This window comes from Rhinatrema bivittatum, chromosome 3 (assembly GCF_901001135.1).
Source record: "Rhinatrema bivittatum chromosome 3, aRhiBiv1.1, whole genome shotgun sequence".
NCBI classification, from domain to species: domain Eukaryota; kingdom Metazoa; phylum Chordata; class Amphibia; order Gymnophiona; family Rhinatrematidae; genus Rhinatrema; species Rhinatrema bivittatum.
Genome location: NC_042617.1, coordinates 284,430,965 through 284,458,149, shown reverse-complemented (window position 1 = coordinate 284,458,149; position 27,185 = coordinate 284,430,965). Strand labels below are relative to the sequence as shown.

The window sequence follows — 27,185 nt, the reverse complement described above, 5'->3', positions numbered from 1 at the left end:
ACTAAGAGTTTTACTGATTTGTAGTTCGAGATAAGAACGCACGCATTTTTTTTTTTCCCAGGGAAAGAAGGAGGAAGGCAGAGCCACGCTGGAAGCGGTGAGAGCAGAAAGTGTGGAGAAAGGAGACAAGAATTCAAACATCCATGGATCCTGTGTGGATTTGAAGGAGCGTTAACTCCCCAACGCTAGTCAAAAAACAAAAGTTGTCAGGTTTTTTGTGCCTGTCGTCGACATTTCCGAGGTTCAGTGGAGGAAAGGGAGCTCTGAGCATAGGGAAATTCGCACCAACTTATTACATTTTTAGACAAAAACAAAAAATGTTGGAAACTAAATCAGTATTTCTCTGCAGATTTCAAGTTTATTTTCCTTTGCATGCAAAGATTTCAATTTATTTTTACCAAATTTCTGTTTAGAAAAAAAACCAAAACAAAATAGGATTCAGCTGCCTGTGGTCAGCAGTTTCTGAGGTTTATCCTTAGCTCTCCACCCAAAAATGGGCCTAAATGAAATAACCACAACGTGAATGCGTCTTTTTTTGTAACCTGCCAGGGGCCTGTGTTCTGCCAAAGTCTCCATAAAATATTTTTTCTTCCTCATTGATTTATTCTCAGTTTCCAAAATAAAAACTACAGCTCTGTGAATTCCTAGCAAATTCAGAGGTCAATGCGATAACTTTGCTGATCTGCACCATTAAATGCCATTGCAGTTGGCCTGTAAAGATACATTGCGCGTCCCGTTTCTATTCAAAAAGCCTAGAATTTCTGGGATCTGCTTAGTATGGGGCACTCTCCTCTTTTCTTTCAGCTCCAACTGTAACTGTAGCTGAATGGATTTGATGCGTTGCTGTCTGCCAAATAAGCATAGGAAAGCACCCTGTTTGGGTGGGACAGTACATCCTCCACGCGCTAAATTACTCCAGAGACGCCATGAGCCACCATGATTGGGAGCTACTCTCCCCATATATAATGAGCAAAAAATAGGCTCTGATCTTTGGCACTCCTTTTCTTTACTCACGCTGAAAAACAAGCTGATGCCTCATGCAGTAAGCTAATAAAAGCATGCTAGCCCACACACGTGCACAGAGGGACATGCTTAGAGCACGTAAAGCATGATGTATGCACATAAACCATGTTTTCTGCCCAGAAAATATTAGGCACACAAATTGCGTTTACCGCACATAAAGGCGGAGAACAGGACCCCCGCAGCATGAACCCCATAGACTGACACCTGCCCCAGAAACTTGATTTGCACCTCTGGCCTGGAGTTAAATGTCCAGTGTTGAGAGACCATGACTAAAGCCTAGGCACCTCTCTGCACTGAGGAGCTATAACTAATGGCTTCATTAAGAAGGGATGTGCAGGGAGAAGCACACAGTTCTACTCGTGTTTTTTTGGGCACCTTTTTAAAGTGCTGGACTCATTACATTAAGAATAAATGTGTACGCACAGGAACTGCCGCACCCTGCTACACTGAGGCCTCGGGGCTTAGGCCACTACCCCTATGGCACCACATGAGAAGAGGATGCCCATTATCTACTGCCTACTCTCCTAGAGTCCAATGAACCCCAACACTTTACAAATCAGGATCATTCCAAATGGAGGCAAATGGTTTGCAGGGAAACGGGGGAACAGGGAGCTGGGTGTTTTAATGCAGATAAAGGGAGTATTAAGAAAAGCACATGGTATTTTCCAATCTGATGTATTCTTTTGAGAATTCCAAGGTGAACCTTGACCTGTGATGGGATAATCTTCTTGTCTTGTGGATGATTATGAAGTGGAAATCTCAGACAGTTCATCAATTGTTTCCATCTATTTCATTTCTGGGTTATTTTAGGTTTTTTTGTCTTTTAGAATTGAACATGGCTCCTCTTTTGAAACCACAGATCCCCAACCATGTCCAAATGCAGATGGCAACTGCATCTTTAAAAGAAATGGCTCTGTTTAAGTGCTGCTGGTGTCAGCACTGTGATGGGGAGCTCACAACTATAACACAAAGATCTGTTTTACATATTAAAGTGACTCTAAACAACAACAATGTTGTCTGTAAGATACCTTTGCAGAAAAATAATCTTTTCTATCATAGGTTAATGTTCACCTGTAAGGTCTGATTAGGGGTGTGATGAGCGAAATCCATGGTGCAGAAGCCTCACCATGCACTGTCTTATAATGAAAGAGCCTTGCACAGTATACTGCTGTTGATGTTCTGTTTGGACAGGCTAGGTGTGAAGGCAAAGATGTCAATCACACACACCTAGCTGGCTGGTCACAGTTTCCTTAGCCTTGATTCTCAGTCAAAACAAGTTTGCCTGAAATTCATGGATTGACTGCTTAAAACTGAAAAAAAAAACAAAAAAACAAAAAAAACAACAACCCATAAGCAAAACATGCAAAAATAAATGAACTATAAAGGATCTTTGCAAGCTCAATCTCACCAGTATACGGTATTAATGCAGGGATACTTGTTGCCCTCACATCTCACCTTGAGGATTTTTCTAAAATGACGGCATTTAAAACTATCAGCTACAAGTAGGCTTAAGAAACCTAAGACCGATTTTAAATATTCTGGGGCTTATCGCACTGCAGAGCCCCGTGTTCTCAGCCTTGACGCTCAGGTAAAGATGCATAGGCACTCATGATCCCTGGCAGCTATGCACGTTCTCAGTGCCAACCTAATCTCAAAATACGGTGTGTGTGTCTGTATGTGTGTGTGTGTGTGTGGTTTTTTTTTATCGAGATGTTTGCCCTGCGGTTTGTTTTTACTGAGCTGGTAAATGGAGCCAAAAGCTATCAGTGTAATAGAAATCAATGTATATAACTGTACGTTATCAGACAGAAGACCCTGGCTCCTTCTACCCCAAGGTTCCAAATCAATCAAAGTGTAGCATCTTCCGTCCCCCTCCTCCCCGCTCACAAGAGCTGCCCCCCCCCCACCACCACACCCCCTTACCCCCACCCCCCGCGAGCACATCTATCAAAGGACCAGATGGATTGAGAAAGGTGGGCGTTTGGATACCAAAGCGTCATTAGTTTTTCAAATCCCTGTCTATAATTTTAGGGTTAGATTTTTGTTTGATAGAAACTCCTTTATTACTCTTTTAAATACTCTGCAGTTTCCGTGGGATTTGAGGGGGGGGGAAGAGTGGGGGAAATAAACATAAAACAATAACGAAATGCTTGGAACAAGGATCTTTTGGGTCACCGAATTAAAACCTGAAAAGGGGGGGAGGGATGCAACTGAATTTGGATTTAATGACTCGCCTTTTCCAAATCGAGCCCAAGGCAAGTTATAATGCGAGGACAGTAAGCTGAGCCTGGCGATCTTTAAAGAGAAATCCGTTGTCAGTTAATATATCGCTCCCGGCCCTTTCCTTTCTCTCTACCTGTTTGTAACCGGACTGATCTCACGGGCTTTCATGATTTAATTGCGCTGCTTCTCTTCCCAGCGGCTCGCTGAACTAACTTTATCTTATTTCTATGCGTGCTAATCCCTCTATTAGTAAGATCATCGCACACCCTCCTTCCCCGCCAAAGCGTTCCTGACCATGGTATTTTTAAAGCAAACGAGTAATACATTTTTTTTTAAAGAAGCAGCTATTGTAACAGCTGTTGAAGTCAGTCTGCAAATACTCCCATTAAGCTCTCTAGTGTAGTAAGTGATGGTGGGTGGATGAGATCCTCCGACGGTTCTTTTCTAGATCAGATCTCTCCTGTACAACAGTTGCTTATCCTGAAGGAAACTACCAGTGCCCTATAATAAACTTCAGCTGCATACCTGAACTGCAATTTTAGAACCCTTTTTGGTTTTTCTTTAGGAAAATGATGGTTAGACACTTTTGCAGCATAGCAACCTTTCTCGGCTGTTTTATGAGATTTTGTTTTTCGCTTCTCCCGTATTTACGTGCACCAGCCCTTCCAGCACAGAATGCAAACTCCAGTACTCTTTCTTCTAATATATCTTTATACTTTTCCTCCCCGGTCCCATCCACTCCCCCCCCCCCCAAAAAAAAAAGAACTCAAATTAAATAAAGGATCGCATTTTGGGTTTCAATATGTTATCATTTTAAAAAAAAGTTGTCTTGCTAAGATCCGCAAGGGGACAAGGCTGCAGGGCTGGCACCTATTATTGTGATTTTTTTTTTTTAAGTAAATAACCATAGTGTGGTTTCCCCGTGAAAATCTTCAGGATACATTTCCGTGATTCACTTCACTACATTCCGCCTCTGGAGGAACAAGAGTAACCCCCACGCAAGAAGCCCCAGGTCGCACTTTTTTTTTTTTTTTACCCTAACTGTAAACGCTGCAAGATTAATCCTGGTTTGGCAAATTCTTTTGCGAGTTTCTGCCTCTCTTATCTTTAAGCTGCACACGTCATCCCAGTACCAGTTTGCCCATTCCAGCTATCCTTCGGGTACCTCTGGTCATCCTCTTACCTTTTGTAGAGCCCACTGGCTGACGATTAGCGACATCCAGCAGAACCGCTGCATCCTTCGAGGCAAATCCTGAAACCCTATCGGAATTAGGGAGTCAAGTAAAACAAAAAAAACAAAACAAAAAAAAACCCTCAACGCACTCCTTCCTTTCACATGGAACACTCAAGCCCAGAGGCGGTAAAATAAAAAGGAACGGGGAAAGGATAAAAACAAGAAAGGCAAAGCGCCGATAACTCCAGCAGCAAGGGAGGAATTCAACGGGGATCGGAGCATGGATCCGTAGGGGGAGGCGGATGGCGCCGGAAGAAAGAGGCAAGAAGAGGGAGCGGGAGGAAGGGGAGCGAAGAGGGAAAAGAAGAAAAACAAAGTTGAAATCTCCCACTTGCTGGAGAGGGGCTGTGCGAGTGCGAGCAAGGAAGGCGGCAAGTCAGGGCAGCCCGCTCCCGGCTGCATGGCCAAATCTCCCCGCTCCGATAGGGACGGGGGCGGCGCCCTCCCCGCCCAGCCCACCAATCCCGAGCGGCGTAGGAAACGCCGGCCTCTCCGTCCCCGCCCCCCTAAAACCGCCCCCCACCTCCTTCCCTTCCAATCAGAGGGGACGGGCTTGAAGCGAGCGAAGCGCGGGCGACGTTTATGCGAGGCGACTTTAACCTGCCACCCCCACCCCTTCCCCACCCCCCACCCCCACCCAATCCCATTCATTGCTCTCCAGGATTGCAGCGGTTCCTTTCGGGGAGGGGGAACGCACAAGTTCCTGAGATCGCTCCCCGGGCAAAGCAGCCCTTCAAGCTACCTGTGCAGAGGAGAGCCTCAGTCGGAAGTGCCTCAGAGTAGCCAGAGGCTCGGATTGGAAAAGAGAAGTGAATATAAAGTCAAGATGACCTCAAATGCTGTGTGTGTGAGAGAGAGAGAGAGAGGGAGAAGTAATCTGCCAACCTAGCCAGCTTTTCCTCTTCAAACTGACACTAGTCGGGGTTGCATGGGGGTTGGGGAACTTTTCCCTGCATAGATTCTCCTGTTGGAGAGAGAGAGAGACCCGAGCAGTACGCTGTGCAATTGAAAAGAGACTTCAAATCCCATTTACAAAGAAATTCAGCTCTCCCTCTCTGCCTGTTCAATGTTCAAATAGTATTTGCATTTGAAAAGCACAAAAGATTAGTCACTACATTACGAAAAAGGTGAATAGCCAATTCTTGGGAAAAGAGAGAGCGAGAGGAGGGATCAGAATTCAGTCAGGATGTGAGGCTTTTTTATTTTCAGATGCTAAAAGTCTGTGGCCCTACTCTACAAATTATCTTAAAACAGCCGGCATTCCCACTCCTCCCTCCATCCACATCCTTCTAACTGAAACCACTTGTTAAATGAAAAAGACAGTACATATGGCAAGTGAAGTTCCCCTACAGGGAGCATTATTATTTAAGAAAATATCCCCCATCTATCCAACCAATTCAGACCTCCCTCCGGCATGTCAAGCCCTTCTACTGAGGTTAGATATCTTCAGAAATAAAGCCTGAATGAAGATTCCCATGATGGAATCAAATTCGAAACATCGGTTTGTTTGGGTTGTTTTTTTTTTATTATGCTAGGCAATAAAAATTAAATTACTTTTCACCTCTGAAAATAAAATGTTTAGCTGTTTTTGTCTGTGACTACATGGGACGGATTCTGGCCACCGTCAATTTTAGCTGGCTGATCTTTGCTCCAAAATGGTATAAAAAAAAACCCGATCCATAACCCATCCTGCCCCATGTTTCACTTTCCTGTTCTGCAGCAGCCACCGTGTGGATTACAGAGCGACTGTCTTTGGCACCGACGGTATTATGGAGAGAGAAAAAACCCCCCAAACCTGCCATCTTTATTGGGGCATACCCCTAGAAAAATAAGACTATGGGCTGGTTCTTTGCCGGCTAAATGAATTAAAGAATCCACCCAGGGAAAAGCCGCTGAGAGATGCATGGGTCAAAGAGCTAGGCTGATTTGATTCATTCGAGCCTTTGTCTGCTTGGTAACTATTACTACTGCTCCGACTATAATCCGATACGATCACTACCGTACTGGCGCGTTAAATCGCGCACTTCAAAGTGCCGGTGGGATTCCGAACCAGAGTTTCCTCTAACGCGCAGGGCTCTGCCCCTCCTGTTGTTGATGCCTTGGCAGTTAAAGTAGAGGGCGGACGCCAGAGGTCCTGGCAGCATGATGACCGATGTACGGTAGGTACAGGACCACCCCCCCCTGAGATTCCCGGAGCCTTTCCCACACCGATGCCGCCGGCTGGAAGTGCTGCTGGATTCCGAGAGGTCAGTGCTGCCCCCCTCAGGGATTACTGAAGTGCTGCCGCTTAGCTCACGGATCTGTGGATCCCTGCCTGGCATCGGGTGTATAGGACTGCACCGGGGTGAAGGGGGATCGAGCAGGAAAGGTTGTGTGCGCCTGTCATTCACTACAAAACAGGTCTCCCCCCCCCCCCCCCCCGCTGGGCTGCACGAACGCAAACTGTTAGAAGGGAAGTAAAAAAGAAACTCCGCCACTGAAGTAATGTCGCTGCACCACATTAAGCTCTGGTTCCGGGCAAAGGACACACGACCTGTCTTTCCCCCCTAAGTGCGCTGCGAGTAAGAAGAGCAGCTCCGCCTGGCAGGCGACTTGCTCTGCTACCAGAAATAGTTTGCAGACCGGCGAGCCTTCTCAACACACAAACCCCCAGAATCTTTACAGGCAATTCGATAACAATGCGATTGGATTGCTATAGATCTCGCAACTTTGCAGGTGCTAAAGCTGCCTACACATTTGTTTTGTTTTGTTTTGTTTTTGGCCTAGCACTTTCCTTCTGCTACTTTGGGCTTGCAACTGAACTGAAATCGGCCTCTGCTGGACTTTTAGGCTCGTTAATGCCCAGCTTCCTGGATTTGTACCCAGTTGTGTAGCCCGGCTTCTCATCTAGCCCTGGCATGGTGTCCAGAAAAGAATAATTCTTTTCTGGAAAGCAAGCAGTACTGTGCCCCCTGATATGTCAGGGGATTAGCTGAGATTCCCTTCCTCTAAGGGGCGAATGCGCTATTTCTGCAGCGTCCCCCAGGGCTGCCACTGAGCTACTGGGCAGGCTGGTCTGCAAAATCTAATATCATCAGTCTGTAGCATTTCTGATGAGTTCTGTTTTTTACAGAATTGTTTCACAAGAGATCATAAGGAGAGGAGTGAGAGGAAGAAGAGACCGAGGAACCACATAACCTTCAGAAACACTCTTTAGAAGCGATTGACAAATCTTATTGACACTGTAAAGGGGGCGATCCGGGGCGATACATGAGGGGGTACAAATGTCACTCCATTTTCTTCTTCGGCGGCTGCCTGCCTTGTCCGTAGTACCTCATCCTAGGAGCTTGTTAAAAGTGCCAGGGCTCAGGGAAGGCGACTGGGCTTGCATTCTCACCTGTACCCCAAGGGATCGGGGCACCGAGTCCGCACTCGGCAGCTTTTCTTTCTCATAAGAGGCACCGTTGGCCACCACCATTTTTTTACATTAGTGGAACCGCCTGGGAAGCCACACAGACCCCTGGTTCATTTCGTTCCTTCGCATCAAATCTTTGTCGGTTTGCATACTTTGGTACTGCGCGCCTAGCTCAATTCCATGTGCGTACATTTCAGGTGTACACACATCTTTATATTCAGGTTTCTATGAAAGCATGTTTTATTATTATTCCAGCTTTCTACTTTATTAAGCAGAGAGTTTTATTTTGGCTATTGCACAAAATCTGATGAATAATGGGGGGACTGTAATGTCGAATTAATCCTTCACCACATCTGTTAAATTAAAACACACACACACACAAATCCGCTGCTGTCCTTAACCCAAGCTGTACCTCCGGATCAGCTCTGCTCATAATAGTTTCAGGATTTATAATCATCGGAAAGTCTGTCGCATAATCAAATCAAGGGCTGCGTAGGGTATACGCTGTCTGTACCCATGCATTATATGTCTCTTTTGTTATCCCGGAACGAATCCACTCTGCCGGTCTGACCCCCCACCACTGCCAACTCTCAAAAGCCGCGTGCCTTGCACTTGCACGGGCACATGCAACATGATGCCTTGGCGGTCGAATGCCCGTGCAGATTGATTGCTCGATCGATCGACTCGGGCTAGAAACGTGGGTCGCGGCAGTCCATCCTGCTCCGAAGTGCCAGGGACTCCGAGCCAGACGGGTGGGCCTGCCGGCGACGCTGCACCTTTCTCTACCTGCGGCGCAGTCACAAGCCCCACCACACACACACTGACTTCCTAAGCAGTCCGACCCCCTACCCCCACCCACGGTCTTCGCCCAACAAAGCCACCATGAAGCGAGCTGGGAAGGGAAGCAGCCCGAGCGCGTCCTTCCTGCCACCGCCTGTCTGGGAAAACTGCTGCATCTGGTCTGACACATTAAAGCTGGGAGATTGCACTTCGTTGCTTCCCGGGGGAGGAAAACTTGTGCAAGGGACGAAACACATCTGGCAAAGTGTTGGCTGCCTCCGTTAACACTTAGACGCACTTGTATTTGCCGGCTAGATAGGAGAACCGACTGTTTTCTTGAGCGTAGAATGGGGTAGGCGTGTGGTGGGATAAACAATCGAATGAAGGAATACATAAATAATATAAAAGGTACTTTTTCTTTCCTACCTGGCAATTTCCTCCTCCTCCTTCAGGTTTCCAGCAGATTTGGAGCTGGGCTCAACAGGGGCTAAGGCACCTTGAACCTTCCTTTGTTGAGCCTAATTTTGCAGTTCCTCCCAGTTGTTCTGCACCCTTGTTTCTTATTGTTCAATTTTACGCGCATTGTTCATTGTTCTCTGTAAAGCTCGTTTAGCTGCTTTTTTGTTTACTGTGAACCGATGAGATGGTCCCAACCTTCATCGGTATATAAAAGATTCTAAAATAAATAAATAAATAAATAACCAACCAGGCGGTCCTCCCCCATTTTAACCTTCCTCCCCTCTTGCCCACCCTCATGCGGACAATGGTTGAGCAGACTCCAGCACTCTCTGTAATGTGGGAGCAGCAGTGTCCTCTTGAATCATGGCTGGGGGGTTTCTCTCATGTCCCGCCCCCCCCCCCCCCCCCCAGAGGCTGCAGCGTCCCAGGCCCAGCCCAGCTCAAGGGACAGTTGCGCTGCCTGAGGATTGAACCCTGATTTCCTACCTGACCCAAATGTTCTACTTAATGTCTTTCGATCTCTTCCTCACCTCAGAAAGAGACTCAGCTGACCGTAGTAGCTGGCAACTTTCACAAGGCGAAATCTGAAAATGCTTTCTTCTCTTCTAACAGAATAACACACACAGCTTTGGTAGACATTTGTAAAAGCAACGTTTACGGTAGAGCTGGGCACGCACGCTGGCTCAGATTTGGTGGGAACCACCCCTGAACTAATGATGCTGGTTTTGGTGCTGCTCGTTGGTGTTGGGTTGTCCAGGCTGTTGTTGACTGTGACCCCCAAGTGTATCTCGAATCAAAACCAAGGCGATCTGACACCGTTTGCTACCAAGGTCCGTCCGAAACCAAGTTCTGTTTTTCATCCGGTTCTCCAAGCTGCTAAATACAAGGAGTGGTTAGAGTGATGGTCTGAGAGCCAGGGAAACCAGGGTTCAAGCCCATCTTCCTCGCTGACTCTTCGTGTGACCCTGGGCAAGTCACTTTCTCTCTTTTTGTCTCAGGTACCTTAGATAGTATGCGTTTGGGGGCAGGGACTTACTGTACCTGAATACTAATAATACTATACACGAGTTTGGCCATGATATGGAGAGGTCTAAAAATCCTAAATAAATAAATAAAACAAAACCTAAGTTATTGGCAATAGTCAGGGGTTAATGATTAATGTAAGTGGAAGGGCTGCTTAGATCACGGGAAAGCTGAGCTGGTTTATTTTGACAACTCGATTGAAGCAGGCAGTGCCAATCTGTGAGTCTGATTCTTGGGTTGGCCGGGGCTTGGCTGTGTTGGTGTTAGTACATTTTATTCCTCCTCTCCTGAGTGGTTCCCCGCTCAGCTGTGGAGGCAGCGCTCATAGGCCCTGGGAGTCCCAGCCCTCACGCAACAGTGACACCCAGATTTAGGATTCACGGTTGCACGGTAGTGAAAGGCGCCCTGGTGCATGGCCCCTAATGGAGGGCTATCATTGCAATGACCGGAGAAGGTTAAGTAAGGAAGCAGAGAGAAAACGAAGGGAAAAAAAAAATCACCAGTTAGTTACAAATGAGAAGACTCATCATGGTGCCAGATCCCAGCTCGGCACAGCTTCCCCATCCCGAATGTTAAGGTTAACGCGAGTCTTCGGCGCCTCCTGGTGGTCGCGTTTTGATGAGTCAGCTTTGGGTTCCAGCAGGCAAGGGCTTTGCTTTCGGGGAGTGTGATCTCTGCAGCTGCACAGGGTGCCATGCTCAAGGGGGGGGGGGGGGGGCGCCGCCGCACCCTTCCACCTCGTCTGCAGGCAGGAGCGTCGGGGATCAGCCTGCTGAGGGGAGGAGGGGGAGGGAAGGAAGCGGGTATTGCTGCTGAACAGGAAAGGGGGAGCAAGAGAGAGAGAGAGAGAGACAGAAAAGTATACTGGGAGGAGAGGTGGGGGAGGGGTGGACACTGTGGGCAGAGGGGAAAAGAGCATGGCAGAGGGAATTACTGCTTCTGGGCAGGGGGGGGGGGGGGGGGAAGGAAAGATGGTATACTGTGCTAGAGCCACTGCCGAAGGAGGGCGTGCTGTGCCAGAGTTGCTGCCAAAGTGGGCAATTTCAGTTTTCGCCACAGGGCACCGGATACAGCCTGGGCCACGAGCCCTAGCATGACTGCCAGTCTGGACTGCTGCATGCATGCAATTCTAATTATATCCAGCGGCTTGGGTCCCCTGGCTTCTTCAGCCAGGGGGGTACTCCACTTTCAGGAGGCTCAGAAATCATATTTCCCTTTGTATTTGTTCTCTTTTCCTTGTTTCAAGCAACAACCTGATTGCCTTTTTCTATTCCAGGGGAAATTAGATCTAGATAAACAAAGGATGATTGCATTCCCTTGGCTTTAACCGTGCACACTTGCGGCAGATAATACAGGGCAGCAGAAGTGCCGAGCACCTCGGCAAGCAGAGGGGCGCCTGAATAGTCTGGCTGCGCCCAGACCTCCCCCTCTGGCCCCCCACATACACAAACCACTATTTTTCTTTCTCAAGGCGTGTATTTCCCTTGGGCGCAATCCCATTTCATTCTTGCATTTTGTCAGGCAAAGCAAGCGATCCAGGCCTCATGCTTTGTACCCTTGTTAAGTAGGAGCTGAGAGATCAGGGCATTCCCGGCTGTCATTTTAAGATCGTTTCACCATGCAGTATAGAAAAACCTGGAACATGACAGCAGATAACTCCATCTCCTCCACCCGGTTTCCCTTCCTCCCACCGGATCTTCCACTTTACCCCTTTGCTTCCCTGTCACTCAGGATCCTTTGTTCTTCTCAGGAATTGTGTTACTGTTTCTGCCTCCCTCTGAGGAGCGATCACCGCGCTGGCTGCGAAGAAACGTTTACCCCTGTCCTGAGCCTGCCCTCCCTCCAGCATGGCGTCATGACCCCTTTGATGTCTAAACCTTGTGCTCACATACTACCTATCTGGGGTATCTTTCCTTATCAGACTGCTTTTTCAACTCAGGAACTAAAAGTCCGTTGCCTTGTGCGTGCCCTGTGTGACCGTCATGTTCCCTCGCTTATCCTTTTATATACTTTCCTTAGTTATCATTCAGGTTGCTGTGTGGCCTACTTTTGACATTGTCAGAAAATGGACTGGTCAAGGTAATCTTAATATACGGGGAGGAGAACGTAGCCTGAACTGAGCAATCCACTGTCAATAAACAGCAGCTGTCAAAGATGGTTTTTGTTTGTTGTTACATAAAACCATCAGCCATGGCCTGGACATCAAAGAGCATGAATGCACAACAGCCCCTTTTCTGCAGCATAGGCTTTATTAAAGTCCTGATCCAAGTTCTCTCTTCCAGGTCACCTTTGAAAAAAAATTAAGTCAGTGGCCACAATACATATTAACACACTATGCAGCTCTACCTTCAGCATGATCCATCAAGTATTGATTTAATAACAGTGCTTAAGGTCCACTGGAAAGAAGATAATTTACTTTTCCTTCAGTCAGGAAATGTGTGTATTTTATGCAAACAATAAGCCGATGGAGAGGAAGTCTGGGCCATGATGAACTACATCTTGATCCCGACATCATTTTCCACAGGCCCTTCACCAAGTAGTTTAATCAGCAGGCTCCTCTTCCACACTGATCCTTTTGCCTCTCCCCACCGGCACTGCAGGCTGAGTCTTCTGCCACTGGGTTGGGGTTTTTTTTTTCCATAAAGTTCTATAGTGTGTTGCTATTTCCAGCTGTTAAAGGAGACCGGGTTTTCCCAGAATGCCCTGCCCAAACCTTACCAAAGGATTTCTAACTCTGCTCAGAGAGAACTTTGTGTAGTTTTCTTTAAGAGACGCAGGCCAAACATGGGATTTTTCTTTTCAATTTATGCCTGGCCAGAAGAATTCTCAACTAGCCTACTTTGCCAAAATCAACATTCCTTTTCATCTCTCTGGTAGGGGATAACTAACATGTTCTTTTACTCATTGCCAAAATGAGCACTTGGGGAAATTTCAGCTGCAGCCAGTCGTCCCTCTGGAAATGGAGTTGCTTCCTGACACGTGACAGACTCCTGTGAGCACCCAGGACTTTCAGAACCCTGCTCTTTTATTTTGTAGTCCAAGCCATGTACTCTCATATCAGAAATTCATATGTTGATAATCATCAGTAGTTTCTATATATCGCATTTAGTGCAGGGCAGACATATAGAGGTCAACATGATGACAGTGTGCAGGAGAACCAGGTTGTGGATCACTTTGCCCTGTGTCTGTTCCATTGGCTGGCTAGGGCTAAGGATTTATTTACAAAATTTATAATGCACACTATCATTCTAGGCAGTTTACAAATAAATATACATAATAAAATTAATCAGTATATATGCAAACAATGAAGTACATGAAATTAATCAATAAACACAAAAAATGGAACCAAAGTAAACAATAAAAACAAAAAAATACAAACAAGACCAAACACAGAATTTACATAATACAATGCTTACAACAACTCAAATCACTTTTTGCACAGTACTAATTCCTCATCAGGCCTTCACAAGTACTTCCCATTAAACGCTTGTACATTGCTCTTTGAACCAGCTAAACACAGCTACAAGGATTTAATCTCATATACTTGAAATAAAGCACTAGCAAGTGAAAAACAAGGCAGAAATAAATATTGGACAATGGTCTACACTGAGTCATTAAAGGCTTGCTTCATCAAATATGCCTTTAATAATTTACAGAATCGTAGGATCGAATTTTCAGACTTCAGATTTTCGGGTAATAGATTCCAAAGCGCAGGACCTATCTGTCCAAATAGTCGTTCCCTAGATTCTGCATGGCGCACCTGCTTTACAGATGGCTGCTGCGCTAGGCAGGGGGGGGGAAGAGACATCATACAATAGTGACACAATAGCGCACACTTTTGGCAGAATTGGAGGGGACTGTATGTAGTCTGTACTCTCATGGCTGGGCTAGGTGGGAGGGGGTTAAAAATTAGGAAAATGGTGGACCAAAAACCTTCATGGGCCAGCCTGGTAGCTCAAAAGTGTTGCTGTGCGCTGCTTTGTGGAGGGCCTGAGTTTGATTCTTGGGTCAGGGCGCCTGTCCCCTGGGTCGGTCAGGACTGGGGATGCAATGCAGGCAGCAAGCACAGACCATGAAGGAAGGGAGGGAGTTCTGGTCAATACCTAGCGAGTGGGTCCCAACCCTGTCCTGGGGACTCCCCCAGCCAGTCGGGTTTTCAGGATATCCACCGTGAATATGCATGAGAGGAGATTTGCATGCACTGCCTCCATAACATGCACATTCTCTCTCATGCATATTCATGGTGGATATCCTGAAAACCCGACTGGCTGGGGGGGGGGGGTCCCCAGGACAGGGCCGGGAACCACTGACCTAGCCGCTAGACTCAGAGCCCGTGATTGCAGGGTTAGGGAAGGAGTCCTGGCTGCACGAAGACTGCCCCTGCAATGCCTGAGCTGGGAAGAGAGATAAAATAGGGGGGGGGGGGGGGGGGGGAAGATCTCTGGGAAGTCACGCCTGAAGGCTTGTGGTGCCACAGCCCAGCCCTGGTTCAGATTAAGCTGCAAGCACAGAAGAGCAGGAGGAAACTGCTGGGTCAAACCTCCCACCCTTCTCGCTCTTCGTAAAGACGATGCCATCAAACATTGAGAATTTGGCATATGGGGGGGAGGGGGAGGGAAGGATAGTCGATACTTGGAGAAAGCAGTGGAGAGCCCCAGTGGGATCCCTCTGTAGGCATGGCCTTGTAGAAAGGCCATGCTTTCAGAGAATGACAGGAACATACCATCTATGCCCCAGCAACTCCCAATGATTGCTTCCTGTCTCTATATAACCAATAAGCCTCGTCGCCTTGATGCAACGGCAACATTGCCCTCCGCTTCAATGGCAGGGAGGGGGGAAAAAAAGAGAATTGGATTCAGACAACAACCAACGAGGGCCCTGGCTTTTACTGACGGGGAACTGATAAGTATGGGGGGATAACCTGCATGGAGCAGCAGTTACTACCCTTAACATAAGGCATAGGATTATTACCCGTTAACTAATAAGCATCGATTCCTTTGACACAACTGCAAATAATCGTTCTCCGCTTTGACAGGGGTGGGGGCATTGGATTCAGACGACAAGCAACACGTGCCCTGACTTTTACAGTCTGGGGTACTGATACGCAGACATAAGGGGAAAACAGGACTGCTTCTACAGCCAAGTCCATAAGCAAAGCACGTCAAGCAGCACTGACTGACTTCTCAAGAAGGCTCTTCAACCAGTAAAAGAGAAACATGAGGGTGACCTACACAGCGCGGCAGATACTACCAAAAGAAGCTTGCTGAGCAGACTGGATGGGCCATTTTGGTCCTTTTCTGCCGTCATGACTATGTACTATGCATAAGACAGAGACTCCTAGAGGAGCTGTGGATTTTTTAAGTCAAACGTCAGAGGGAGAGAAGTGTTTCTTTCAGTTCCTTTATCCTGGAGAAACCCTAGGCTCCAGTCAGCGAGACCAGGAATTTTGGAGCTGCGAGAGATTTTTTGAATTATTTTAACTTTTTAGGTCATAGAAGACTTTTCCTTTGTGGACTTCAAGCTTACAGGAAGTTTTCCCACCCTTTCCTTCTGCTTTGTTTGGGAACTGGTATTAATTTTTCCCATATAATTCTCTCAGCCTGAGAGGGTCAGTGCCAGCACTGCTGAAGCAATGGCGAAGGTGGGATACTTATTCAGTAAATGGAGAGTCTGGGGCACCCATCTGCTGTTACCCACCACTTGTGCCCATCTGGTACAACAGGGAGAGAAAAGGAGAGGAGACGTGGAGAGCTGGATGACCAGCAAATGGAGCCAAAGTATTTGTCTTGAGAGTTTAAATTGGAAAGACAACCCCACCATTTATAATAACACAGGGAGGCTTCACATTTCTAATGGAAGAATCCGTGGATCCAAGAACCACGGATTCACTTATTTGCCCCATTTGACTTGTTTTGTGGCTGTCATGTTCAAGACATTTGTACAGAGTGCCCTACTTTATGTTTACTCCAGAACCTTAGTAAAGTTTATTTATTTTTATTTAAAAGTTTTTCTATACCGTCATTAAGTTCTTTACCATCATAACGGTTTACAATAGGGCACGTGTAGCAAGGAATAGATCGTACTTTATAGAAAGGGTGCCGATAGTGTCCGGTAACAAATAAACATTAAGTGCTATATGGTTTATGACATGGAATTTTCATTGATGAAATTCACATGGGAGAGTACATGCGCTGATTTTCAACATTTCGGATTATTTATTGATTACAATTATCTGCGGGGTAAAAAATCATTTCCAGGTGGTATCTGGAGATTATGTGCTGGGTGCTCTATGCCTGCTTTTCCTTGTTTATTTGCTTGCGCCGTTCTCTTTGTAAAAGGCTTGTTTGAAAAGCCAGGTTTTGAGAAGTTTATAATTCCTCTGGAGTCTTAGATCGAGGGGAATAGTGTTCCAAGTAAAGTTATGTTGGAAAAATGAGTTTGGCATCCAGTTTGATTATTGGCTCCTATTAAAGAAAAGGCAACTTAACACTCAGAACCCAGGAGTGTATCCTTCTACCTTCTTCCCCAATATGGAGAATCCTGTAGGACTGAGGAAGAAGAGATTTATATAGTAAACTGGGCAGGTACAATTAGCCCCAGATATCGCCTGTGTGCCCTGTGAACTCCAACAAAGGACGCCAGTCCAGAGGTTACAACAAGAACATCCACGCAGCCAAAAACACGAAGGAAAGACTACAAAGCAAATGTTAGCAAACCCTGTTTATCCATGGTTTTCTTTTAAAAAAAAATGAGTATAATTTGTTGTGAAAAATCCTATAGAATGATACAAATAACTTTTTAAAAGCAGGGCCGGCTTCAGGGCTGCTGCCAACCAGAGTGCTGCGGGGGGGCGGTCCTGGGGCACAGAGGGCGCTGGATTTGCACCCCCCTCCCCTTTCCCTCTCTCGGCTTAGCCGATCCATTCCCCGGCGATCAGCAGAGGGGTGCAGAGCTGAGAAGCGGGTGCTAGCCAGCAGCAGGGGGGGCTCCCAGTCCTTGTGTGCGCCCCCATCCCCTCCTACTCCTCCGGGTAGGATGGCCATGTGGGAACTGCACCTCGTGCACCCCTGCTGAGGCGCGGAGGAGCCCGAGATGGTGGGGGAAACGTCACATTCGCAATTCAGGAGCGGCACGTGGGGTTTGTGAGCTGGAACGTGGCGAATCGTCGATGGCCGACACTGTGAATTCCGCCACCTTAACACACGAATATGTTAAAAGCCATTCGGATTTAGCCTCTGGCGGGTTAGAACACCTGCTCTCGCTAATCACTAGCGCCTGAAGGCCCTACATCATCAAATGGTCGTTAGCCAGCCTACGTGAAAAGAGCTGGTGGGCTCAGGCCCCTTCCTGCTAGCCAGGTGCCCGCATTACTTATAAAGAACAGCACCACGATCGCTGCTAATTGCCCCCCCTCTAGTTAGTCTAGGACCAAAGGTCTGACCTGGAATGTAGATGGGTGCGCCGTGATGGGGGGGGGGGGAGCTGCTCCTGCTTGCAGAGAAGCTGAAGGTTGTGGGGAAAGTCCATGCTGTTCGGAAGAGCAGGGCATGGGTGGGGGGTGGGGAAGCTTATCCCGCCATTACGTCCACTATTCTTGCTCTGTACTGGAAATGAGGACTTGGGTTCTCTGGGCTGTCAATCCAACACCTTTCATGAGCACTTAATGCATTTTAAAGCAAGAGAAATTATACATCACATTAGCAAGATCAAAGACCGTGTGGATAAAAAAGACACTCTGACCTGCAGAATTTTTCCTACTGTTTTTTTTTTTTTTCTAACCTGCTGAGAGCCATCAGAAGAATATAGACTTACTTCTCTTACGCTCCTGCTACCTTTGTTATGAGCTTGGGATAAAGTGCTCTTTTATGCCTTGCTCTATTTTCTTCTATTTGTTATTTTAATAATTTAACAAAGTGCCCCTGATGTGAGAGAAATTATCATCTCATGACAACTACCAAAGCTAAAAGTTATTACAAGATTGGATTATAATATACAAGCAGGGAGAATCTGACAGTAATTTTCTGCTTTGCAGATTCCTGTATTTATTTTATTTTTTTGATTTGCTTATGCCACTGGTCGCAATTAAGCTGTGTTATTGCTTTGCCTATAGCGATGGTCATATGACTAAACTGTCCCTGCTCTCTCACAATCTTTTTTTTTTTCTGTGACGTACTGTAAAACCTGCTTAGTTAAAAAAAAAATGCTGCTTTCATCTTTGCCCTATATATTATTTTAAGAAATTCCATTAAAATGATTTTATCTGCAGCATTTGAACCCCCATGCCGACCCAACACTGTCATGTAGTTTTATGCATTATTTATTCTGTTAATTATGCCCGCAGTATTACATTGATCAAACAATTTCAAACACTCCAAATTATCAATTAGATTCCGCTTTCGGACTCCAGTGTTCTGCATTCAGAGATAAGAGGTAAGAAGTCCTTGGTGGAGGTAGATGTTGTCATGGCCTTCTGCAGCCTCTACTGGAGAAGGTATGAACTGGCCCAGTTAATTAGAGACCTATTATATATTTAAAAAAAAACAAAAAAAAAAAAGCCAGGATAAGACGCCCAATTTTAATATCAGCTGCCTGACCTAAGCCTTTATATTTCAATTTCTAATTTGTGGCCACATTCCATATTTGTTGAAGGTCTATGGTTTGCATATGTGACCAAGGTGAGGCATTCTGCTAGCATGTACTTTGTGCAGGGATCTGTAGCAGTGCGACTTGTTATGTTTTTCCCAATAGAAGGTGTATTGGTTTTCTAGGTTCGCGTGGATTATTTTCATTGTTGCTTGAGTTTTGGAAGTTACTGCTGTTTTGATATGGCAAGTTTGCTGTGTAGGTTCTAAGTGACTTTTTTGTAGGTTGTTACTTCACAAAGGGGTAGATTTTAAAAGGAGCACGCATGGCGTACATGTGTGCGCGCGCTACCCGGCGCGCACACATGTACGCCCGATTTTATAACTTGCGCAGGCAGGGGATGACAGGAAACTTGAATCAGTTACCATCAAGGGCCCGGAAATTGGTGGTTGGTGAAACAGATACTTATGGGAAAATAAGTGTGGGAGCTTGCTGGGCAGACCGGATGGGCCAATTGGTCTTTTTCTGCCGTCATTTCTATGTTTCTATGTAGCCTTACTCTAACACCCACCAAAATTTTTATCTTACCTTTTGCACCTGCCTCTGGGCAGGCGCAAGTTGCGCGCGCCGGCAGCCTGCCGGCACACGATCCTCCAACGCAGCGGCAATGCCTGCTCTGTCGAAGCCCTCTGGCCCCGCCCCTTTAGTAAAGCCCCAGGACTTACACGCGTTCCAGGGCTGACGCGCGTCACTGGGCCTTTTTAAAATAGGCCCGGCGTGCGTAACCTTTTCCAAATCCAGCCCAAAGTATCTACAGACCCAAATTTAGACACAGACAATTTAGGAAACTGCCACCAGCACCAAATTCCTACTGCTGCCATGGTGCCACTGGTCCTGGTAGAGCAGCGTCAACCCCACAGCAGCAGCAACTCCATCAAGAAACCTCAGCACGGGGCCTGTAAGCCCTCACCTGCTGACAGGCCCCACGATGCCCTGCCCTCTCCTCCTGCATGGGCTTCCTGTTATCATGGAAACCTGTTCAAGGGATGGTGCACACATAGGGTGACCAGCTGCCAGTTTTGCTCCAAACAGTACAGTTTTCCAGCCTGCTGTATGGTCAAGAAGCACAGCTTGGTGTATCCAGGACCAGAGACCAATCAGTGGAGGCAGCATGCACCAATGACCAATTAGCTGTCTGCTCTTTTCTTTAGGTTACATAGTAATGACAGCAGAAAAAGACCAAATGGTCCTTCCAGTCTGCCCAGCAAGCTTCCCATGGTAGTAAATGCCGCTCCGTGTAGGTTACGCCATGTTTCTGTTAAGGGTAGTAACTGCCGCTCCCTGCAAGTTACCCCCATGATTCTGTTAAGGGTAGTAACTGCCGCTTCGTGCAGGTTACCCCCAGGCCCACTACCCCCATGCTTTTTTCATTCATTCCCATCCTCAGGCCTGTAGTGATCCACAGTGTTTATCCTATGCCCCTTTGAAATCCTTCACGGTTTTAGTCTTCACCACTTCCTCCGGAAGGTCATTCCAGGCATCCACCACTAGAGATGTGAATCGTGTCCTCGATCGTCATAACGATCGATTTCGGCTGGGAGGGGGAGGGAATCGTATTGTTGCCATTTGGGTGTTTAAAATATCGTGAAAATCGTTAAAATCGTGAGCCGGCACACTAAAACCCCCTAAAACCCACCCCCAACCCTTTAAATTAAATCCCCCACCCCAAATGCCTTAATACTTCATCAACTTTGGGAGGGAAGTACTTACTTGCCCTAAACCAATGGCAGGAAAACCGGCACACTAAAACCCCCTAAAACCCATCCCCAACCCTTTAAATTAAATCCCCCACCCTCCCGAACCCCCCCCCCCAAATGCCTTAAATTACCTGGGGGTCCAGCGGCGGTCCAGAACGGGCTCCTGCAATTGAATTGTGTTGTCTTCAGCCGGCGCCATTTTGCAAAATGGCGGCCGCAAAATGGCGGCGGCCATAGACCAACACGATTCGACTGCAGGAGGTCGTTCCGGACCCCCGCTGGACTTTTGGCAAGTCTTGTGGGGGTCAGGAGGCCCCCCCAAGCTGGCCAAAAGTCCCTGGGGGTCCAGCGGGGGTCCGGGAGCGATCTCCTGCCGCGAATCGTTTTCCGTACGGAAAATGGCGCCGGCAGATCGTTCAGCGGCGGTCCGGAACCCCCGCTGAACGATCTGCCGGCGCCATTTTCCGTACGGAAAACGATTCGCGGCAGGAGATCGCTCCCGGACCCCCGCTGGACCCCCAGGGACTTTTGGCCAGCTTGGGGGGGCCTCCTGACCCCCACAAGACTTGCCAAAAGTCCAGCGGGGGTCCGGAACGACCTCCTGCAGTCGAATCGTGTTGGTCTATGGCCGCCGCCATTTTGCGGCCGCCATTTTGCAAAATGGCGCCGGCTGAAGACAACACAATTCAATTGCAGGAGCCCGTTCCGGACCGCCGCTGGACCCCCAGGTAATTTAAGGCATTTGGGGGGGGGTTCGGGAGGGTGGGGGATTTAATTTAAAGGGTCGGGGGTGGGTTTTAGGGGGTTTTAGTATGCCGGTTTTCCTGCCATTGGTTTAGGGCAAGTAAGTAAGTTCCTGCCCTCCCCCTTCCCCCGATTTACGATTTTTTAACGATAAATCGGGGGAATTGGTATTGTATCGTGGCCCTAACGATGTTTGACGATTTAAAATATATCGGACGATATTTTAAATCATCAAAAAACGATTCACATCCCTATCCACCACCCTCTCCGTGAAGAAATATTTTCTGACATTGGTTCTAAGTCTTCCTCCCTGGAGTTTCAAATTGTGACTCCTAGTTCTGCTAAATTGTTTGCAATGGAAAAGGTTTGTTGTTGACCATGGATCATTAAAACCTTTCAGGTATCTGAAGGTCTGTATCAAATCACCCCTGCTCTTCCTTTCCTCCAGGGTATACATATTCAGGTTCTTCAACCTTTCCTCATAAGTCATTTGATGGAGAATACCCACCATTTTGGGCACCCTTCTCTGGATCGCCTCCAACCTGTCTCTATCCCTTTTGCGATACGGTCTCCAGAACTGAACACAGTACTCCAGTTGAAGCCTCACCAAGGACCTGTACAAGGGAATTATCACTTCCTTTTTCTTACTAGATATTCCTCTCTCTATATAGCTCAGAATTAAGAACACAAGAACATGCCATACTGGGTCAGACCAAGGGTCCATCAAGCCCAGCATCCTGTTTCCAACAGTGGCCAATCCAGGCCATCAGAACCTGGCAAGTACCCCAAAACTAAGTCTATTCCATGTTACCATTGCTAATGGCAGTGGCTATTCTCAAAGTGAACTTAATAGCAGGTAATGGACTTCTCCTCCAAGAACTTATCCAATCCTTTTTTTTTTTTTTTAAATTTGACAATTTTTATTAACTGCAAAACACACAATGTCAAATGCAAAGTAGACATGAAAGCGAAACAAAATGTGTGACCAGTAACGAGAAGAGTAATATACAGTTTGTATCCCCCCCTCCCATTCCCCCCCCATGAAGAAGTCTCAGTCCATGCAAATAGTCCATCAGTCCAAGGGAGCGAGCTGCAAAAGAAAGATCAAATACCACGAGAAGCGTAACAGCATATCATCAAACCAAGTAACCAGTCTCTATGAAGCGCAGGTATCCTATGCAAGAGATAGCAAGGTAAAAAGGTATAAAAAGAAAAAGAAAAATGTAAGGGGCCTCCAGTGCACATTGGCCTCTAGGGATACAATAGAGACCTCCCCAGCTCGTGAGAGGAGGGAGCGATGGGGCGGCACGGACCCCAAGTCCCAGGATCAGAACAGGAAAAAGTGGTTATGGGCCACCCAAAAAAGTAAGAAAAGGGCGCCAGGCCTTTAGAAATGCAGGAAGGCGCTGATGTTTTACCGCCGTCAGGGAAGCCAATCTATAATAAGTGTGGAGCTTCGCCTGAATCTCCGGCAGGGTGGGCACATGGTCAGATTTCCAGTATGTGGCAATAAGGCTGCGAGCAGCTATAAACAGCTGAGCACAGAAGCGCCAGTACAGTTTGGGGATGGCATCCGGAAAGATATGTAGTAACGCCATGGCCGCCGAGGGAGACAAAGCTATGGTGAGGAGGTGACTCAGCCAGGCAAAAACCTCCCGCCACAGCGCTGAGAGCTTAGGGCAATGCCACCAAATATGTATATAGGTGCCGGTCTGGGAACAATTACGCCAGCATTTATCATCAATATGGGGGTAAAATTTATGGAGTTTATCAGGGGTAAGATACCAACGGTATATCATTTTAAAGCAATTTTCCTGCAACTTGGCTGAGATCGAGCAGCGTTTGGCTTGCTGCAGGACCGCAAGCCATCCCCCATTGCCCAGCTGCAATTGCAAATCAGTCTCCCATTGTGAAACAAAAGTGCACTGATCTACCCCTTGTTGAAAGAACAGTTGGTACAGTTTGGATGTTACACCTTTAAGCAGATCACAATAGGAAAAATATACTTCCAACAGAGAACGGCCAGAGCGCAATTGATTAGTGCCCTGTAGGTACCGGATGAAATGCACAACTTGGGCATAGACCAGGAAATTGGGGGAAGGAAGGTTATGCTTATTTGCCAATTGGGCCATGGTGAGAAACCCCCCTTGTGATAAAAAGTGACCAATAGTAAGTATGCCCTTCTCCCGCCAAGGAGTAAAATGTGGGGAGGAATGCCCCGGGGCAAAGCGCACATTATGAACCAGAGAGGATTGGTAAAAATAGGAATGCGTCCCCACCAGTTGTTTACGGGACTGTCCCCAAACGCGGAGGGAGGTCTCCAAGGCCCACGGGATACAACGGACAGAGGTCCATGTAGACCTAGGTTGCCAGGGCATGGCTGCAATAGCCATGGGACCCACCATGGCTTGTTCAATAAGCGCCCATTGTTTAGGGGAACAGGAACGATTGAGGTCTATCAATGCCCTGAGCTGTGCAGCTCGATAATACCAGAGAATGTTAGGCACTCCCAACCCCCCCTGCAGTTTGGGTAAGTAAAGAACCGCCCGAGGGAGCCGAGGGGGCCGTCTGCGCCATATGAAATCAAAAATTCTCTTTTGCCAAGAGCGTAGATGAGGGGGAGAGAGATACACAGGGAGAGAGGAGAACAGGTAAAGGAGTTTAGGCAGGGTATTCATTTTAATAATCGCAATTCTGCCCAGCCATGAATACAGACCCTTGTTCCAGCGACTCAAATCAGTAAATATTGTATCAAGTAATGGCCGATAATTCAGCCCGTACAAGTCAGCAAGCTGAGAGGATATCCGAACCCCCAAGTACTTGATATGATGTGGAGCCCATTTGAAAGGAAAAAGACCCTGTAACGTTCGGACATCCTCAGAGCTCAAAGTAACGTTGAGCAGTTCAGATTTATCAAAGTTGATCTTGAGGCCGGAGACAGCGCTGTACCGGTCTAATTCCCGGATGGTTCCCTGTAGAGACGCCTGGGGGTTGGTCAATATTAACAGCACATCGTCAGCAAACAATGATAATTTATACTGGGCAGCACCTAATTCAACACCCCTAATCTCCTGGGAATCACGGATCGTAGCGGCAAGAGGTTCCAAATATAGGGCAAACAGAAGAGGGGAGAGGGGACACCCCTGCCGAGTACCCCTGCCTATAGGAAAAGCGGGTCCATAACCATTGTTTACCTTCACCCGCGCTCGGGGGTGATCATAAAGGCGCCTGATCCATTGACAAAAACCTGGCCCAAAGGCCATCTTCCCTAGAGTCGAAAACAAAAAGGGCCAGTGGACCAGGTCAAATGCCTTTTCGGCATCTAGGGAAAGCAAGACTGCTGGGTCCTTCCGCCTATGTACCCACCACACAAGGTCCAGCACCTTCCGAATATTGTCAGCCGCCATACGATGCGGAACAAAGCCCACTTGATCAGAGTGAACTAAGTTCGGGAGATACTTATTCAATCGGAGCGCCAAAATCCGGGCCAGAAGTTTAAGGTCTACGTTTATGAGGGAGATAGGTCTATAGGAGGCGCACTGAGTGGGATCCCGCCCCGGCTTTGCGAGGACGGTGATACCCGCCACATTTGCTTGAGGAGCTAGAGTCCCCTCCGCCCGTAAACTATTAAAAAATTGAACCAGCGGCCCGGCAAGGACAGGTGCACATTTCTTATAATAGACCCCAGACAGACCATCCAGGCCTGGCGCCTTTCCAGGCTTGAGGGACTTGATGGCCACTAAAACTTCCTCCACAGTTATAGGCGCATCTAACGCATCCCGTTGGGGTGAGGTAAGGCTCGGTAGGGTAACCCCCTGCAGGTAATCAGTGATGCTCGCAGAGGGGATGGACCCGGCAGGGCTATATAAATGTTCATAAAAAGCAGAAAATGCAGCTCTAATATCCGTAGAAGCCGTCACCACTTCAGCCGTAGCATTCTTAATTTTAGAAATAGTGTGAGCGGCTTGCCTAGCCTTAAGACTACGTGCCAAGAACCGCCCCGCCTTGTCCCCACCCTCATAGTAAGCCTGCCTGGTCATATTTAAGGCATGGATCAATTGAGCATTGTCAAGATTATATAACTCAGATTTGGCAGCCAATAACTTCTGATAACAGGAAGTGGAAAGAGTATGCATATGTTCCTTAGTAAGTAGCTGAATTTTATGCATCAGAAGTCGCCTAGTCTGTTCCCGTTGGCGTTTACATGCCGCCGCCCGAGAGAGTAAGAGACCTCTAGTATACGCTTTAGAACAATCCCAAATGATACCGGGGTTAACCTCAGGGTCATTATTTAGATCAAAATATTCCTGCAATTGGGGAATAAGTTGCTGAATATAGGAATCATCTTGCAGCAGTGACTCATTCAGGCGCCAAAAACGCTCTCCTCGATCCCCATCATGCATATCCACCTCTAACAAGATGGGAGCATGATCGGACCAGGAGATGGCATCTATGTCCGTCGTGCGTACCAAATTGCCCAATTGTTTGTCAATTAAGAAATAATCGATGCGGGAGTAACTATCATGGGGAGAGGAATAAAAAGAATAAGAGCGAGACTTGGGGAAACGGTGCCGCCAAATGTCCAGTAAGGACCAGTCAGTAATAAGGGATTTAAGCTGTCTGCGGAGTATCTTAGGTGTATGAGATTGAGGCAGGGAGTTATCAAGCTCTTGCTGCAAGGTGACGTTAAAATCCCCCCCTAGAATTATATGCCCCTCTGCATGCTCTAAAAGTAAACCGCCAAGCTCCGTCAGAAAGGAGTCACGATCCTTATCTGGAGCGTATATAGTAACCAGGGTATAGACGCGGGTAGCCACCCGGACCTTCAGTAGGAGGTACCGCCCTTTAGGGTCAGCTTTATGGAAGATGTAGTCATGGACAAAGGTCGCAGCCAGCATAATCCCCGTACCCGTAAATTTACTGCCACTCCCACAGCCCGCGTGATAAACATGTGGATGCGTACGGAGCGCTAGGAGATGGCTATGCCTTGGTTTTAAGTGCGTCTCCTGTACATATACGATATCGGCTCGCTGGCGCTGAATTTCCTGCTTGAGTAGGAATCTCTTGCGGTAGGAGTTGAGCCCCTTAACATTTAGGGATACTATTTTAACCATGCGAAATAACTAAGAAAAGAATTGAACCATAGGATAGACTGGTGTGGTAGATCGTCCCTGCGACAGACAAAAAGGGATAGAAAGTTGCCCCTTGTCCCTTAACCTTAAGGACCAGACAAAGATAGGTAAAAACAAATCCCGGTGAGACTTCAACATATCTAGATGGGAAATCAGAAAAGTCCATCGCCACCCTCCATGGACCATGTCCCCAGGGGGTCAATAAACAGCTCACCAGCCGACAGTCAGCACCCCCCCCCCCCCCCCAAGCTCACCTTAGAAAAACATCATGGGAATAAAGCAGTAAATTTAGCGGTAGACAGCCATAAAACAGAAATCTAGAACCCACTCTAACACCTAAACATAAGAATAACAATGTGAGTGGGCACAAGTAAAAAAACCAAAATAAAAGAATCGAACAGGTAAAGCAAGTCCGTGGCTCTACCATAGGCTAACGAGACATCACCGGTCTCCGATCAGAACAATAGCGGTAGTATAGAGAAGTCTCAACCCTGATCCGCAGTGGGTAAACTTGCTGGGGTATTCTGTCTGCGTAGGCGGCCCCGACCCGCTTCAGGTCGCCGCCATCTTGGAGTGGCATCCATCCGGGACGGTCTGTGGGAAGGCCGTTCAGCAGTAAACGTGATCGCCAGCCCCGCTTCCGTGAAGACCTGCTCCGCTTCCGTCAGCGTTTTGAGTTTGTAGGTAATCCCCTTGTATTGAAATGACAGGGCAAAAGGGAATGCCCAGCGATATTTGATCCCCGCATTCCGTAGGGCACCAGTCACTTCCCGAAGTTGAAAACGCTTTTGGAGGGTAGATGGCGCCAGGTCACTATAGATAGAGATGGAGTG

The 27,185-nt window shown here is 47.4% G+C and overlaps 1 protein-coding gene across 1 annotated transcript in view; it reads right to left on the bottom strand.

The window, feature by feature from the left end:
- Window positions 1-4,839, bottom strand: part of NXPH4 (neurexophilin 4) — a 257,833-nt gene extending 252,994 nt beyond the window's left edge. Inside the window, exon 1 of the mRNA XM_029594883.1 lies at window positions 4,430-4,839. Coding sequence (XP_029450743.1) covers window positions 4,430-4,483 — 54 coding nt within the window. The 5' untranslated portion in view covers window positions 4,484-4,839. The remainder of the gene's footprint in view (window positions 1-4,429) is intronic.
- Between the last annotated feature and the right edge of the window lie 22,346 nt (window positions 4,840-27,185).